Source organism: Lutjanus erythropterus, chromosome 6, assembly GCF_056507025.1.
Source record: "Lutjanus erythropterus isolate fLutEry1 chromosome 6, fLutEry1.hap2, whole genome shotgun sequence".
Classification (NCBI taxonomy): Eukaryota; Metazoa; Chordata; class Actinopteri; order Lutjaniformes; family Lutjanidae; genus Lutjanus; species Lutjanus erythropterus.
Genome location: NC_139322.1, coordinates 31,274,032 through 31,290,089, shown reverse-complemented (window position 1 = coordinate 31,290,089; position 16,058 = coordinate 31,274,032). Strand labels below are relative to the sequence as shown.

Sequence of the window (16,058 nt, the reverse complement as noted above, 5' to 3'; positions counted from 1 at the left end):
GTGGGTTTATAATCCTTAAATCAGTGAAATTCACCAGTCTATAAAACAGTTTATTGTCTAGTGACCATTCAGTCTTTATGAAATAAGGAGGATCCAGTCTGTATAATTTAGGCTATCATCATCTCAACCAGTGTCCCTGCTGTCCTTTTGATAGCACTGTAATTGGGTTTTAATTTTGTGCAATAATGATTTTCTATAATGGGGGCAGACAAGTGCAATTAGATCTTAAACAGCCCAGGTCTTTATGAAAAGTAACAGTTGGTTTGTATGAGCTTGAAGAGATGAAAGCTTGTGGCTTGTTGCGAAGTCCTGCCTGGAGTTGCTGTTTCCTATTGTCCATATTATCTGTGGTTCAGATTCTCTGTACAGAAAATAATGTGTCTATTTCCTTAAAGCTGCACTGTTCAGTATTTTTATCATGGATCAAATGACTGTCAAATAAAAAGGTTACTTGTAGGAGATGAACTCAGAGAATTATCACCACCTTTGCAGTTCCCCTCAGCTCTGTGGAGCATTTTTGCCTTTTAAATCATTTTGGTTTTCTGGCAAAAAAAGATCTGCCAATATCAACCTCAATTTCAGACACAGCAGGCAGCTTTTATCAGTGAAAATGCTAATGAAGCCACCACACACTACCTACTTGCCCCAGCACCAAACAGAGAACAGTTAATGATTAGTGGGTGAAAAAAAAAAATCACGTTGTGATTACAATCTGATTATTCACAGTACTATTCAGATGTTGAGACAAGTAGAAAAACAAATAAAGCTCTGTCTGCCGATATTGGCAAATGTGTAATTTACTCCTTAAAGTATGGATTTAATCAATGGAAGTAATTAGGACTGTAGCGTAAGGGATTTGTACATTCAGGGCACGTTTGCATTGTTTCAGCAGCTTCAGAAGCAATATTGGCTGTAAAAGACAGTTTTCATTAGAGATGTTCAAACATTCACCCTCGCAATTCTGAGAGAATAACATCTGACCAATTGGACCAGCGTCTGAGAGAATGTATGTGAAAAGACATGCAGTTTTATTTAAATGCAATATATTGCAGGACCATGGAAAAGTAAATATGAACTATATAGAAAGGACTGGGGAAAAGAACTGGGGATAAAAATAGCAGAGGACATCTGGGACAAGAGTCTGAAATATGTTATCTGTTCTCCTAATGCCAGGCGCTGTTTGATACGGTTCAAAATTTTACACATTACTCGAAGGTAAAGCTACAGAAAATCTTCCCAGAAATGTCACCGATCGGTGAGAAATGCGACCAAGCAGAAGCAGATTTACTTCATTGCAAGGCAGTGTGCCCTAAATTACAAGAATTCTGGGTTGAAATATTTTCTTGCTTTTCAAGAAACCCTACAGAACTCACAGCATCATCTCCTGTTTCCTCTGTGCAAACACACTTATTCTCTTGTTCTGGATAAAGAAAGATGTGCTGACTTTTAAATCCTGGATAACAGCACTGACTGACACCTTCCACCTGGAGGGAGTCTGACATATCCTTAATGACTGACTGAAGGAATTTGAAAGGGTTTGGAGACCGGCGATCTCCTCTGGACAGGAGGCAGTTCACAAGCAGTGATTATGAAACGAGGTGTAAAGCAAATGCTGTGAATGGTGTACTTTAATAAGATGGGAGTTGTGTGGGTAACATGCTGTTATTATCCAGCTTTAAATTCAAGGCATGATAAACACTAACAGTTTCTTATATGTGTCTCTTCAAAGCTCAGCATAGCATGAACACCTAATTATTGCTGTTTCAAACCGGCTTTAATCCTTGTGTACGTGTGTACCCTCATTCCTCCAGCCTGCATTAACATGTCTGCCTTTTCAAAGCGTTGAAAACTATGTATCAGATCACCTTTTGATCAAATATTTTATTTGATGTACCATATCAAGTAATTTGCTCTCCCTTAATCATTAAATAAAAGCCTTGGGCAGAATCTACAGAGATACACTGGTTTGAAAAGTAAAACTGAGAAGCCAGTTTGGAATTAGTATACACAGACATAATACTGTCAAACAAGAACTAAACATACAAGAATTTGGGTTTATTTTCTTATTTCACTGACGAGAATAATAAGTTGTGTAAGTCCTGTGAGAAAACTTTGACTTGGTTATCCATTACAGTCGGCAGTACTATAATGGAATAATTCATATTACTCTTAAATTATGAATAGCAGTGGCTGACAGTGTCATCAATACTTACTGAAGAGCAAAATTGTTCTGGGTTGTCATCCTCGGCTTTTTAAGTGAGCTGCCCTCAATGCTGTGTGGAGTGCAGTGGGTTTGTACAGTAGAGAAAACAAAAAGGGAGTGAAGTGCGCGGCTCTCCGCTGCGAACAACAGGAGAGAAGCCATTTCCTCCACAAATGATTGTAATCTCTGCTCTTTTGTTTATTCCTGTCTTTCTGCAGGTTTGGCAGTTCACCAGATAATCACAATCACTGTGTCTCTCATTATGGTTATCGCAGCCTTGATCACAACACTCGTCCTTAAAAACTGGTAGGAAAGATTCCTTTACTTTTCACTGATAAATGCACTCAACAAAAATGGAAATGCAGTACTTTCGCTTGTGCTCCCATTTTTCACGAGTTGAAGTTAGAAATCAAAGAATGCATCTCTGCACACAAAAGGTTTGCTTCTCAGCAGATAATATGTCTTTTTTTTTAGAAAAAAATGCACATTTTAGAGGGCCCTTTCAAGGTGCCCAGTCCAAAGCAACCCATCCAATAATCATGTAACATTACAAAAGCAACAAACAGTAACAAAAGATGTAGTTTGCTGATGAAAGGAAGTAGCGTGGAATCGTGGGAGTTGTTTTCTTGACTTTTAAACAGTCGCCATTGTTGATGAAAATATATGCCGTGACTTGGGCACAAATCTTGTTTATTGGATGGGTAAAAGTAAAAAAAAAAGTTTTATTCACGTTACGTTTAGTCACATTTGCCAACTTCCTTCCTCAGTCTCTAAATATTCAATGTAAAGTAACTAGCATGCAGGAAATGTACCGTTATCTTGAGTAAATTATGGATCTCTCTGTGTTCAAACAATAATAATTTATGTACACAAACTCAATAAAAAATATAACACATGTCTGGTGCTTTTAGACATTTTAATGAAGAAATATGACATATTATAACTTTAATTAGTATCTCGATATGCCACATCTGTGGGGTGGATTGATTATCTTGGCAAAGGAGAAGTGAGAAATAGACCTTTTATGTGCATAGAAGAAGTAGATTGTATTTCTTACTTCAACTCATGAGTAATAGGAAGCAAAAAAAAAAGTATTCTTTTCAGATTTTTGTTGATTATACATCAGCTTTAACACCAAACACTTTGTCAGAAATCCTTGAGCAGTAGATGCCCAAAGGTACAAGGTATGATTTTATGTTTGTTTCTTGTCTTTGGTGCGTGTTTTTGTAGCTGTGCGCAGTCGGGAAATGGCCGCCACAATAGCCATCAGCGCAAGATCCACCAGCAGGAAGAAAGCTGCCAGAACCTGACAGACTTCACCCCGGCCCGGGTGCCCAGCAAGGTGGACATATTCACTGCCTACAATGACAGCCTGCAGTGCTCACATGAGTGCGTCCGGACTGCCGTGCCCATCTACACTGATGAGATGATCCAGCAGACGCCTGTCTACAAGACGGCTTACAACGGAAACAGGTACGGCAGCCGAGGACTGTTTATAGAGCAAAAGGTGGATGCACACTGGAACATTTCTTCTGTCAGCCAGCTCTGCAAATCCACAGTCCCTTTCTGCTGTCTCTGTCCACTACAGTTATTATCTCTAATGTCTTAATGGCCTGAATATTATGAAACCTCCTGCTGAAATGGCAAAGCTAGATCAATCTAAATTGGGTTAAGAAATCAATGCCTATTTCCTAATAATCATGGTTTTTATGATGGGATAAATGCTCTAATATCTTCCACATGAAATTACAAATCATTAAAAAAGATGACAAATGCAAACAGATGAGAAAGAGCACTTTGCAATAAAACAAAAGTCGTTGTGAATGCTTCATGAAAATGCCTGCATTCCTCCCACTCTTCCCCTCGCGTGTGCTGTTACTCTGAACCACAATCAGCTCCCGTCAGAGCGAATCAACACATAAAGCGGCCGCCTTTAACGCTGTTTGTCCGTTGCCTCGTTCCTCCTCCATCTGTCTGACACCTGGCTGAGCGGTGAGCCTCAGCACGCTCAAGCTGCACACACACACACACAAAAAAAAAAAATCTAAATCTAACAGCGATCCTCGCTGTTGTGTAATGAGTCGATTTACAGATGTAGGGCAATGAGAAGTGAAGTTTTTACAGTGCCATTTTCTGTGTGCTTTCCGACTTTCTGACAGGTACATATATATATTTCTATTTTGAAAACTTCAATAACCAGGAGTCATGTAATGTGATATCAGTGTACTGCACGTAACACATCCATGTTTACCAACCCAGCTAATCTGTGCTTCTTTATACAAAAAGAGAAGCAAGAGATGCAGCATTGGTGAGTCACTGGTGTGCGTTTGCATTTCACTTTGAGCTGAAATCTTTCCTCTCTGTGGGTGAAGACGTGTCTCTCTTTGTGATATAAACTGACAAGGCAGGTGTGTTTGACATAGAAATCTGGCCTATTGTGGCGTTATACCTTAAACTGTCATTTATGTGTCGTGTGACAATAAGCTCGGTGAGGCTTTGACAGTGTTTACTGTCTGAGTGGATAACAGCAACAGTCATCGCAGCTGCAGGGCCAGCAAAGACGGTCACACTTACTCTGTGTGTCCAAAGCCTGTAACAGATTCATTATGCTGGCAGGGAGGGGAGGATCATTCATCTGGTGTAAACAGTCCAAAGTGTCTGGATCTATTTATTTAAAGTCGGGATGGATGACGGACATTTCTGCTGGTGGAATCTGTCATGTTCAAAAACTGCATTGCTGATTATCTACGATCAGTGCGTGATTATTTCTGTCTCTCTGTTTTTGTTTGTCTTTGATCAATGGTATAGTGCTGACAGTGGCACTAAAGGCTCACTAGGGAGGTTATTACAGCAGACCTCGGAGGATGTATGAAGTCTGTGTCGCGAGGAAGCCGTAGACTGTGTAATAAATACTGGAGAGAGCTTCTGTGTCTGAAAAGTGAAGCTTAACCTGCAGTCTAGTTAGTCTAATGGCCAGCAGGAGGAGTGACTCTGCTGGTTGCAAAAAAAGAAGTCAAATTCTGTGGAAGCCTATGAGAAAATGACCCTAATTCTCCCCTGATTTATTATTTCGGTACACAGTTTCCTAATGAGTTTATGATCTCAGCCTCTAGTCACAAGTATTCCTCATGACAGCATGATCTTCATTTTGTAAATTATGGTCCCATGTAGAGGAAATTAGATGATAAAGCAAGGTGTGCTTTAGGGTGTTGTGAGGATTTGAACACTACAACTACTCTTACCGATACTGCTTATCGATCCAGTACTTTCAAAGTATTCTTACAAGTTCATTTTCATTACTAAAAAATTGCTTTTTTAAAAAGACCATAAAGTCAGAACAGGATTAGAATTTAACATTTTAAATATAACTAAATGTTGTTTCTAGAGCAGCAGCAGCAGCAAAGTATATATATAAGCTTATAATATCCAACTGGAAACAATTCTGAAATGTCAATAAAGCAAATCATATTCCTGGCATCATAATGCTGAGTGAAGTTTAGAGAGAATGAAGAAAGAATGCAGACATCAGTCAGGATCAGTCATTCATCCTGTCCTCTGTCCTCCTCCCTCTGCTGCTGCTGTGATTCACTGCCTGCAGGTACTGTCGACAGAGAGAGGAGGGGCTGCTCCGTCTCAGCCTGCAGCTCAGTTTACAAGAATTGGACAAAGATTAAGATATGTGGCAATCTAAAATGAACACTTACATAGACAGCTTTTGTTTGAGCTTGCTCATAACATTTTGCTATCAGCCGAGCTAGTGCTCTGTGCTGTGTAGCATTAATGTCCAGGACACACTGGCTTCGTGAGCAGTGTGCATGTGTCGCAGCATCCTTTCATTTTCGCACACGTATTAACAAGCGCAGCGCAGCTCACAGCCATGCTGCATATAGACATTTGGTGTCTCACCTACATTTTTTTCGCACGATTCTCTGCAAGCAGAAAGTGAAAATTATCTGTTGATAGTCATATCAACGTCATACCAGCAACATGACACTTCTCACTACAGTTTCAGTTTCAGTATCTATATCTGTAGAATATGTCACAAACATGAAAAAAAAAAAAATCAGGTGAAGAACAGGATTTTTCCGGTACACTCTCTTTTTCTCCTTTTTTTCTCTTTCTTTCATCTTCTGTCTGGGGCTTAACAAAGGGGCTTAACAAAAATCACTGACTGCTTTCTGGTTAAAAACTATTTCTGCTTCAAAACTCAGCTGCAGACAGACAGACAGGGCTGGCAGTGCAGTGTCGCAGTAGCAGTGCTGATTCTGTGAGGTACATGCAACTAGTGTGGTCTGGATGTAAAACCTATCAGTGTTTGATGAGAAATTCACTGTACTTCAGCCCTGACACCGAGAGCAGGGGAAAGTCTGTGTAGTGATAATAAATTACACCAAAAAAGTCCAATAGAAGTACCGATAACTTTGGACCTTATCAGTACGATGGTCCACAGTGTGTCCTGGCTATTGGATTCCAAAAATAAAGATTGCAACAGCCATAATGCCAAACTTGAGGTTTCAAAACACTGGTCCATAATGCACTGGGTGATGTCATGGTGCGTTTATATTTGGAGGAAATTCAACATCACGCCTGCTCAGCAATAATATGTAATACATATAATATGTATGACTTCAGAAGTAATTCAGCTTTAAGGCGAATGTTGACAAACCATATAGTTCTGATTGGTTACATTTTTATATTACAGCCAATCAAACTGCATCATATCCATATCCATTATGAGTCCACTTAATTTTCTTACCTCTTGTACTTTGTCCTGCAGGCCCTCCCCCACTGAAAGACAACTGATTCCTGTGGCCTTCGTGTCAGAGAAATGGTTCGAGATCTCGTGTTGACGAGCTGAAGGCCTTGTTCACTTCCTGTGGGTGGCAGAGACTTCCTGAATTCACGCTCTGGTGGGTACTGTGCCACTCTGTCCCCCTTGCAAATCATCATCTGAGCCTTAGCCACCTCGATCCCCGTGGTGATGCTGCCCCACTTTGGGAATAGAGGGGAACTTGGCATATGCTTGTTATTTGTGACATGATTATGTTCCTTTCCATCGTGTGCACTGTGATGAAAAAGGGCTGAGAAATCCAGTTCACAGCCGTATCAAAGGTCTTTGTAGCTGAGATAACAGACTAATTATGTATATATCAGTATTAATAAGCTATATGCTCACAATGATTCCACTCTTCATATCTGAAACATTTTCCATTAATATTTATGTCGACGCTCTCATTCTAACACCAATAGCATATTGTTTTGAACATCTCGAGGAGTAAAGAGGCACTTTCACTTGACTTGTGACATATTTTTATGCATGGCTAATATATGCCAGGATGGCCTGCATTTGAAATTCAAAGCGTGAAAGTTAAACACATGCTCTGGCCCCACAGTGTTGCTGGAAGCCCGGGGGGAGGTGTAACGTCTGCTATTGACCCAGATTTTAAAAGGAATAGATTGCCTGCAGGTAGCATAGTGAGAGGACAGCGCCTCGCCGTTGTCTGGACACACATTAGTCTCAGTCAGCCCGGCTCTACACGGCGCACTCCCATCGCTGCGGTCTTAAAAGACATAAGATCCCTTATTATTGTACTGAAAAATTAATGTATTTCCTGGGCTTAAGTGTGTCTTACAGCAGGCCTTAACAGTGCCGGTTTTTAAGACAGCGTTGCCCTTTCATCTGGTTGGAAAAAGGTGCTGAAAAGCTGAGAAGCACCTTTTTCACCAGTTTCACCCAAACATAACTGGAAAGTTCATATCTGTACTGCAGTGTTTATTTGGTAACACTTCATTTTACAGGTTCACAGTTTAATGGTAAGTAGGTCATAATTCGGGAGTAATATGTTTGAAATTTCAATGAAATTACCCCCAAATTACCCAAAATTTCTATATATTTTCCAGGCATCAGATTAGTGGGGATGAACTGTAACTGATTACCTTTTAGCTTGATTTCTAATTAGTTTCTGCCCAACTCCTGCTGATCATGCCAGGTAATTTGGGAGTAATTTCAAAGAAATTAAATAGCTCATTACCTCCTACCTACCATGTTAAAAAAATGAAGTGTTACCGATTGTTTTATTTTGCGCTGGGCCCATAACAAGGGGTAACTGTGATTTTGTTTTCCACATCTCCACAGGATCCAGTCGGAAACAAGAAACACACAAAACAGCTTCTTTTGTAAAATAGTGTGATCACTCTTTGGACACTGGTGAAGATATTTATTTTTCTAGAGATGACAAGCAGAGCAGCCACAACGCTGCCACTCCATATTTCCAGGAACGTACAGTCATTTAGATATAGATTATATATAGGTATATTTACAGGATGTGTGGGACAAGACTGTGGACGTCAAGGATGTCTGGAGAAAAAAAAAACAAACAAACAAAAAAAAACACTTTTGACATTCGAAAAAAAGGAACCCACGGAGCTGCTGTGGGTGGAAGATGAACTGTATTTCTGAACAATGTGCCAATAATGCCACTATGTGCCACAACCTGGATAGAAGGAAGTTTCAACAACAACTGATGGACTAAACAAAGAGCGCTATATTAACCCTGTATCGACTCCAACTACATTGTTTTCTTTTTTCTTTTGTTTTTTTTTTTAAAGAAATGTGAAAGATAAAAAATGCTACAAATGTATTTGAATATGTTTTGAAATAGTTTTAAGAAATGTGTTACAAAAGAGTCTTAAAAGATATTTATATGAAGCACTATTCTATTAGTTGAGGAAGAGAGAAGATGGGAAAAAAAAAAGAAACGGTATATGCTTTATTGAACAGTTGATTTTAAAACATCATTTCTATAGGTCCCATTTTAAAAACAGAATAGTTATGTCTATTTTTTTACACTGAAGAGTCTGCCACAGCCCTGACAGTGGAGGTCCGAAGCACTTGGGATTCAGCGCTGTTAATTAAATACTCCCACCCGAGCTGAGATCATAAAAAAGAGTCTGAATACACTCGGTGCAAGCCAATCCAACGCCCGCTCGAGTTGCTTATTATGTAAGATTTTTTACCTGATTTGACTTAATGGAGAAAAAAAGAAAAGGTTTATGTGGTGCAACGAATCCCACAGCAGCAAATCCGTGTATAGGTTCAGTAAGGACAGCCACAACAGACTGCATGGAGCTGGACAGGACATTCATACTGCCTCAGGTCTGTCTAGCTCCCTTGCACACTTTATGTTGGTCTCAGTTTCAGCAGCTGTTTGGGATAAATTTTAATGATTGGTTATGATTTAGATCTGAGCTGTGGCGCTAAAAGGGTGGACTAGATTCAATTTGGGCTCAAATTCAAATAATTCATGTGATAATTTGCATAAATAGGAAAGAGACTGAGAAATGAATCCCTCTACAGATAGTAAATAAATATTCACACCCAGCTCCCAGATTGGGTCACTTTTGATAAATAATTTTTGAAACCCAAAAGTCTGAAAGTCAAGAAGAACATGAACCAATTTGTAGAGAGACGGAACGTGAAATTACTGTCAGTTTTTCATCTCAGAATGAAGAAGAAGCTGTGAAGGAGGTGCTGAAGAGCAGTGCGTCCCTCAGGAGCTAATCGATCTGCATCGTGTGTTTTTAAATGCAAGATGCACGCGGGGAGGAACTCCCTCACCGAATGTCTGGTACAAGGGTTAGTTATCTGTCTCCAGAGCCGCATCCACTCAGTACTTGAGGACAATGTTTCCAGCATATCAGAATTTCAGCTATCACAGCCAGGAAGCTGGCGGTTGTGCACAAATAGATTCATTTGTGCCGAAGGAAGCAGAGCCAAAATACAGTAGAGACTTGTGATAAAGAAGAGTTTAATTTTGTTCACTCAAAGACCTAAAACACTCCGTCAGTGCATTGTTGTAGTAAAGGGATTATGACAAGCCAATCAGCCGCTGACAAATTGGTTTAAACTATCTCTTCAAAACAAGGTGAGGGAACTCCATGGTCAGGAAGGACAGTAAAGCTCTCCTGAGAGCTTCCCAGCACCAATAATTTTATTATCAACCTCAAGCTCTGAAAGACAGATTACCTTTGTGCTGCGAAGCATTTGAGGAAGCCGCCTATGAATCTACCTTTTATTGTGCTGTGGGTTTGTACAAAGCACAAATACAATTCTGTAATTGTAAACGTTTTTGGCTGAAGACAGCAATATGTACAGATTTAAAAAGGTGGGTTTTATTGCGTGTCGACGTGTGGATCTTAGGTGGTTTTTAGGCTCGTACTCACTTCCTTAAAGGATTCAAGGAAACGGATCGTCCCAGTGAGATCAGTGCGTGTAAATGTTAGCCATTCAGGAGGTGCCGAGACGGCCTGGGATAAACACTGTGGTGCAAAACTCCTGCTTTTGCCCATTCACAACATGAAAACCACTCTCATGAATGACCCATACCAATTCAGCCTCACGTGTGTGTCAGGCTGCGGAGTTGCTTCTTTGACATAACATATATTTTTTTGAATGAAGAGTGTTATCTTACTAGTCAGAGGGTTATGAAACTTACTGTATATTATACACGTGTAAATGTATTTTCTATATATTTGCTTCTATTTGTGTACAGGTGTGTTCTATTTTTCAAGACCTCTCCAGTTTTTGGGAAGGTTTCAGCTAGGTCGGGGATAGTGTCTTTGTTTACATGTGTAACTACGGTATTTCTTTTAAAACACAAAACTAACCTTGTGCCAAGCTTCCTACCTGCACTTTCAAGCAGTACTTGTATTATATCTTTAGCTAACCAGTATAATACTTCAGTAGACGCTGCAATAGTTCAGAGACTGGAGAGTGATTTCCAGGTGGAATGTCTGAGGAACTGAGTGCTGAGTGGTTCAAAGAAGTGTTGTGATCATGTTTTGGGTTCTGCTGTGTTCATGGTTGGCTGGGAAACCAATAACTCTCCGTTCTTTAACATCATTTCTACATGAATTCTAGTATAGAGTCTTTCATCACATGAATAAAAGAAGATATGGTGTAAATCCAACAGTAGCTGCCAAGAAACCAACTAAACTTGATCTAGACTGGTTTGTATTCATTTGTCATGATTCTCATTCGTTTTGTATTCACATATTGCTACAGCCACCCCGGAAAATGTATGATTTGCTAAATACTTTACTGTAATGACTGCGAAAACTTACTAATATTAGCATTTATGATCATATGAAAAAAAATCAGGGAAAGACGTGTGAAGAAAGAATTGTGAAAGGAAGCGTATTAAACTGCTCTGTTGATGCAACTGCTGAATTGATGTGGTTAAGAAAATGATCAGATCAGGGTTTCAGTGATGTTTGAAACCATTCACTTCACATTTATCAAGGTTTTTAAAGGATAATTCTGGTTTATTTCAACTTAGCTGTGCTAGCTGTTGGTCAGGGGTCCACAAAGTCCAACACTTTGGTGCAAACTGAGATGTATCTTTTTGAAATTTGTATAGATGTCCATTGTGAGCAAAGTACAGTCCCACTGAACAGCTAGCATAGCTGCTGACTCTTAGTCTTATTGTGACTTTGGTGAACAATCCTATCGCTTGTGATGTTTTTCTGCTCACCAATTAATAGTGTGAAACTGTTTGTGCTACTTTATGTACACTAGGCCAATGTTAATCATTTAATGAATTACAGTTCTTCAGCCTTTATTTTCTCTTCCAAATAAGTTTGGCTAATTTTACAACCTTTCTCATCTTCTGGCTGCTGGCACTCCGTCTGACTCTTTCTTCTTTAGCTGATTTCCAAGATCCCAACATTGAACTTGGTTGAGTACAGTTTTATTATTATTAACAGGAAAATAAGACCCAAGTTGTTCTAAACCTGAATTATCCTTAAAAGTTTACATACTTAAGATTTATAGAGATCTTTGGAGAAGTATAATTATGTTCTTCCCTATTACACCCACAACTTTTAGACATTTGGGCAGTTGACCATTTGTGACCCTGCTAATTCTCTGAACTGTTGCCAACACTTTTGTCAAAAGAAGGTACTTATGTTTGCCAAGTTTCTGTACTACTAACACTGTCCCTGATAATTGTAAAAATGTGACCCTACTGAAAACTGTTGAAATTTTATACCAAGCTAATACTGATTGTGTGGAACTAATCTCTCATCCTTTAAAACCAACAAAATCAAATTACTGATTGAAGCGAACCTCTGACATTTTGAATTTCTTTGTGTTTCATGCTGTTAGGAAAAGAGTTTTCAGGGTTTTACTTCAAGATGGTTTGCATTGTTAGTATCCTCATTAAAACCACGCTGCCAGCTAAAAGCAATTTGCTTTGCATTCCTGAAGGACATTTAGTCAAGGGAAAATGTAACTTTCAGCATATATATTTTAATCAGGCATGCATATCTGGAGACACTGGCATACATCAGCTCCTTTTAGCTCTGTCTGAAATCAAACTGATATGTAAGGAAATGCCTTACTGCTTTCTTGCCTTTTCAGTTTATATTTCAGGACAGCTGATGAGTGTGGTGTATTATAGCTAAGAGGGAGGAAAATGATTCCACTCCGCTGGTCAGATTGATTCAGGAAACAATATCTGAGAGCAGCACAGGCAAAGGCACGGATGAACAGGGATAAGAGGGGGGGGGGTCTTGTAGAAAAGTCTTAAACAGACACCAAAGACTTGACATGCCTTTTTTCACAACGAATGAACATTTTGCGGCTCCAGTGTCTCTTCAACAACCAAACAAACCTGTACGCTCCCTTCAGCACAAACAAGCTATCAATCATCGAGGGTGTTCCTGTCAGGATGAAGGATGTCTCACATTCTCATTTGCAGGGACTGTGATTCCTGTTTGCATGTCAGACATTACAGAGTGGAACTTATTGACATATGTGTTGCTTGAATTAGATTGTTGGCTGGACATCCACAAAAGCCAAGGTTTGTTTATCCCATATCATCGGAAGCACGAGAGGAGGGGAATCAATATCGTGACTCTGTTTAATCAACGCCTTACAGTGTTTGATTAGCATAGAAACTTGGGTCACACGTTATTTCACAGTATACTAATAAGACATAACAAGCTATTTGTAATAAATTAGACAAAAACTAGAAATAATATTCTTTATCAGACAGTATTAGAACCTTTATTAAACCCTTATTAGAATTTATTAGATGGCAACATTACAACAGACCACTTCAGTGTTTTATTTTCCACAGTTTAAGCTTTATTAGACTTTATTAGAGGAGAATTAATGACACATTACAACAGAAGTGTACTGTAAACTAAAGTGAAATCACATATCTGCTACTTGAGACACACTTTCTCTGATATAGTTGACAGAGTAGCCAAGACCAACGACTACTTCTTTGATCAAATCACATAATCTGCCTACAGTGTTACAATAAGTCACTCACAGACAAAATATTCCTCCACACAGATCTGATTTATATATTATTTTTAAAAGCAGAAGTGACAGATTTCACTTTAGTTTACAGTACAGTTCTGTTGCGATGTGTCCCATATTACCTTTTAATAAAGTTGAATAAGGGTGTAATAAACTATTTCTAGTTTTTGTCCAATTTGATACAAAGTACGGCCTGTTACGACTTATTAATGTACAATAAAATAAAGTACGACAGAAACTAATTTCACAGTTGGCATCGATAGTAACATGGTGGTGACTTTAATTTCAAAAAAGTTGAAATTAGGTCACTCAAACAGGAAGATGAGACTCAGCAGGGAAAAGAAAATATCTCATCAGACAATGAAAAGTTAAACTCAGAGGAAAGGACAAAGTTTATCTTTATAGTCTGATATGTATCTTACTGAATTCATTTGTTTATCCATCAGAAAACTGTAGCTCCTCACTTCGCTTCTCCTCATCATTTCCCAAAATCACATACTGTGCGCTTACTGTATCTAAAGCGGAGGGCTCAGACTCTCCTCTCGGGTCATCTTTTTACTTTTCTACGTACAAGAGCTAAGGCACTGTCACTGACAGTGCTTATCAATATAGTCAAAGACTTGAAAAAAGACGAACAAAAAAGGACAAACAACACTTAGTTTGCATCTCAATTCTGCCATAATCCCTCTGCAAGATAAAGACTGGCTGCGTGACCCAAATATGCCGTTGCATCAGATTTACATAGAAGGCATCAGACGCTGTACAACGCCTTCAGAACAAAGTGTAGGGCTGGAACGAGCGAGCCGGCAAGGAAATTTAGGATAACAGGAAAATATAGACGCATGGTTGCTTGTTCCCTGACAGCTGATCAAATTCAGAGTGGACAAATGTGTCAAAAAACCATAAATATTATACGTATGGTTTCACTTTCTAGGGATGTGGACGTTGTATAGGTTTTCTTTTCTTTTTTGGGGGGAGGGACGGGCTTTTTCACATGTGGGCACACAGTGGTTTGTTCATCAAAGCTGACTTACAATCACAATTCATACCTACCATGAAGGAACCTGACTCGAGTTGTGTTGTCGCCATAAAAATGAAGAGTTTGTACTTTGTGACTCTTAAAAATTTTTATATTTGTGTTTAATATATCAATGAGTACCTCTGTTAACTTTTGTATAAGAATATAGTATATACAAACACACATACACACACAACACACCTCCACAAAAGGGACTCCAGTCTGTCTCTGTGACGGCTAAATGTTGTATAACTTTTCTTTTGTGTCTTATGAACCACATCTCTTCCTTTTGTAGTTATTGGTAAACGTTTCGATTTCCAGGTGACTTTGATTTGGTTACTCTTGTACTACTAAGCTCTGTATTTGCAAGCACTGTAAATGCGATTCTCATTGGATTCGTCCTCTGTACATTTAGTACTCTGATGTTGCTATTAATAAAATGTAAAACAACATGGGCCTGTGCTGCAGGGAGTTTCTTGGAATGAGTCTGGGGGAGGGCAGTGATCAGGGCAAACGGCACAAAATAATAAAAGATTTGAATATGAATTCAAGCTGGGTTCTGAATGCGTTTGTCAAATCAAATGACATGCTAATTTTAAAGTTGCTATGCTTAGTTAGCATTTTAATCAATAAATAATTATCTTGCTAAATTTGATACATTAGTATTATTATTGCCTACAAATGAGACCAGCACCAAGGGGTGCATCACCATCCACTGGCATTTACACTGTGTGACATTGGATCAGGGCCTCTTCTTTCAACGTCATTAGAGTGAAAAATCAATGAAAGATTATTTAAATATTTAACACTTTTAATATAATCACAACAACATGGATAAAATAAACAAAACCTCATCTAACAGTCTCACTCCAACAACTGTTGAGCAAGATTAATACCTGGTGAAACCTTGATTAATTTTTTATTTTTTATTTTTCCCCCAGGATAGCAAAGTTGTGGCCCGCCCTTTTCTGACCATGATTGGCTTGTACTTTGCCCTCATTGGTTTGGGTTTGTTAGAGTTAGGCATGAGGAGTGAGATTGGCCAGGGTAGCCAGTTAAATTAGGGAGGGTTATGCTTATGTATGCTAAAAATATATAATATATATAAATAGCTAATGCTGGCAAAACACTCACTAACTAGCTAGCTAATCTACATCAGTTGTTAGGTATGTAGTAACATCTGATAGTTCATTTTAGCAAAATGCTACATAAGTATTTACATAAATATTTAGCTATCTAGTTAGCCAGCATTTTGCTAGCATTAGACAACTTGACAAATGACTTATCCCCCAGCAACATCTCAGGAGACAGGAAAGTAGAAAGTTGGCTGAGGTTTCGAAGGAGCCCGAGCTTGCCTAACTGTTACTGGAGCGCAGAGCAAAAGGGGGCGGGGCTTAGGAAGGGTCAGTTGTCTTTTTCTTGTCAGCTTGGAGAAAAAGAGTAGAGAACAGAGCATAAATGCAGGTTAGATGATTAATAGATGGAATATTGCAGACAATCATTTATTA

General features: G+C 39.0%; 1 protein-coding gene across 1 annotated transcript in view; it reads left to right on the top strand.

The window, feature by feature from the left end:
- ajap1 (adherens junctions associated protein 1) overlaps positions 1-11,687 on the top strand; it is a 71,706-nt gene extending 60,019 nt beyond the window's left edge. Inside the window, exons 3-6 of the mRNA XM_084721633.1 lie at positions 2,422-2,509; positions 3,434-3,676; positions 6,981-7,113; positions 8,340-11,687. Of these exons, the coding sequence (XP_084577759.1) occupies positions 2,422-2,509; positions 3,434-3,676; positions 6,981-7,053 (404 nt within the window). The 3' untranslated portion in view covers positions 7,054-7,113; positions 8,340-11,687. The remainder of the gene's footprint in view (positions 1-2,421; positions 2,510-3,433; positions 3,677-6,980; positions 7,114-8,339) is intronic.
- The last annotated feature ends 4,371 nt before the right edge of the window (positions 11,688-16,058 follow it).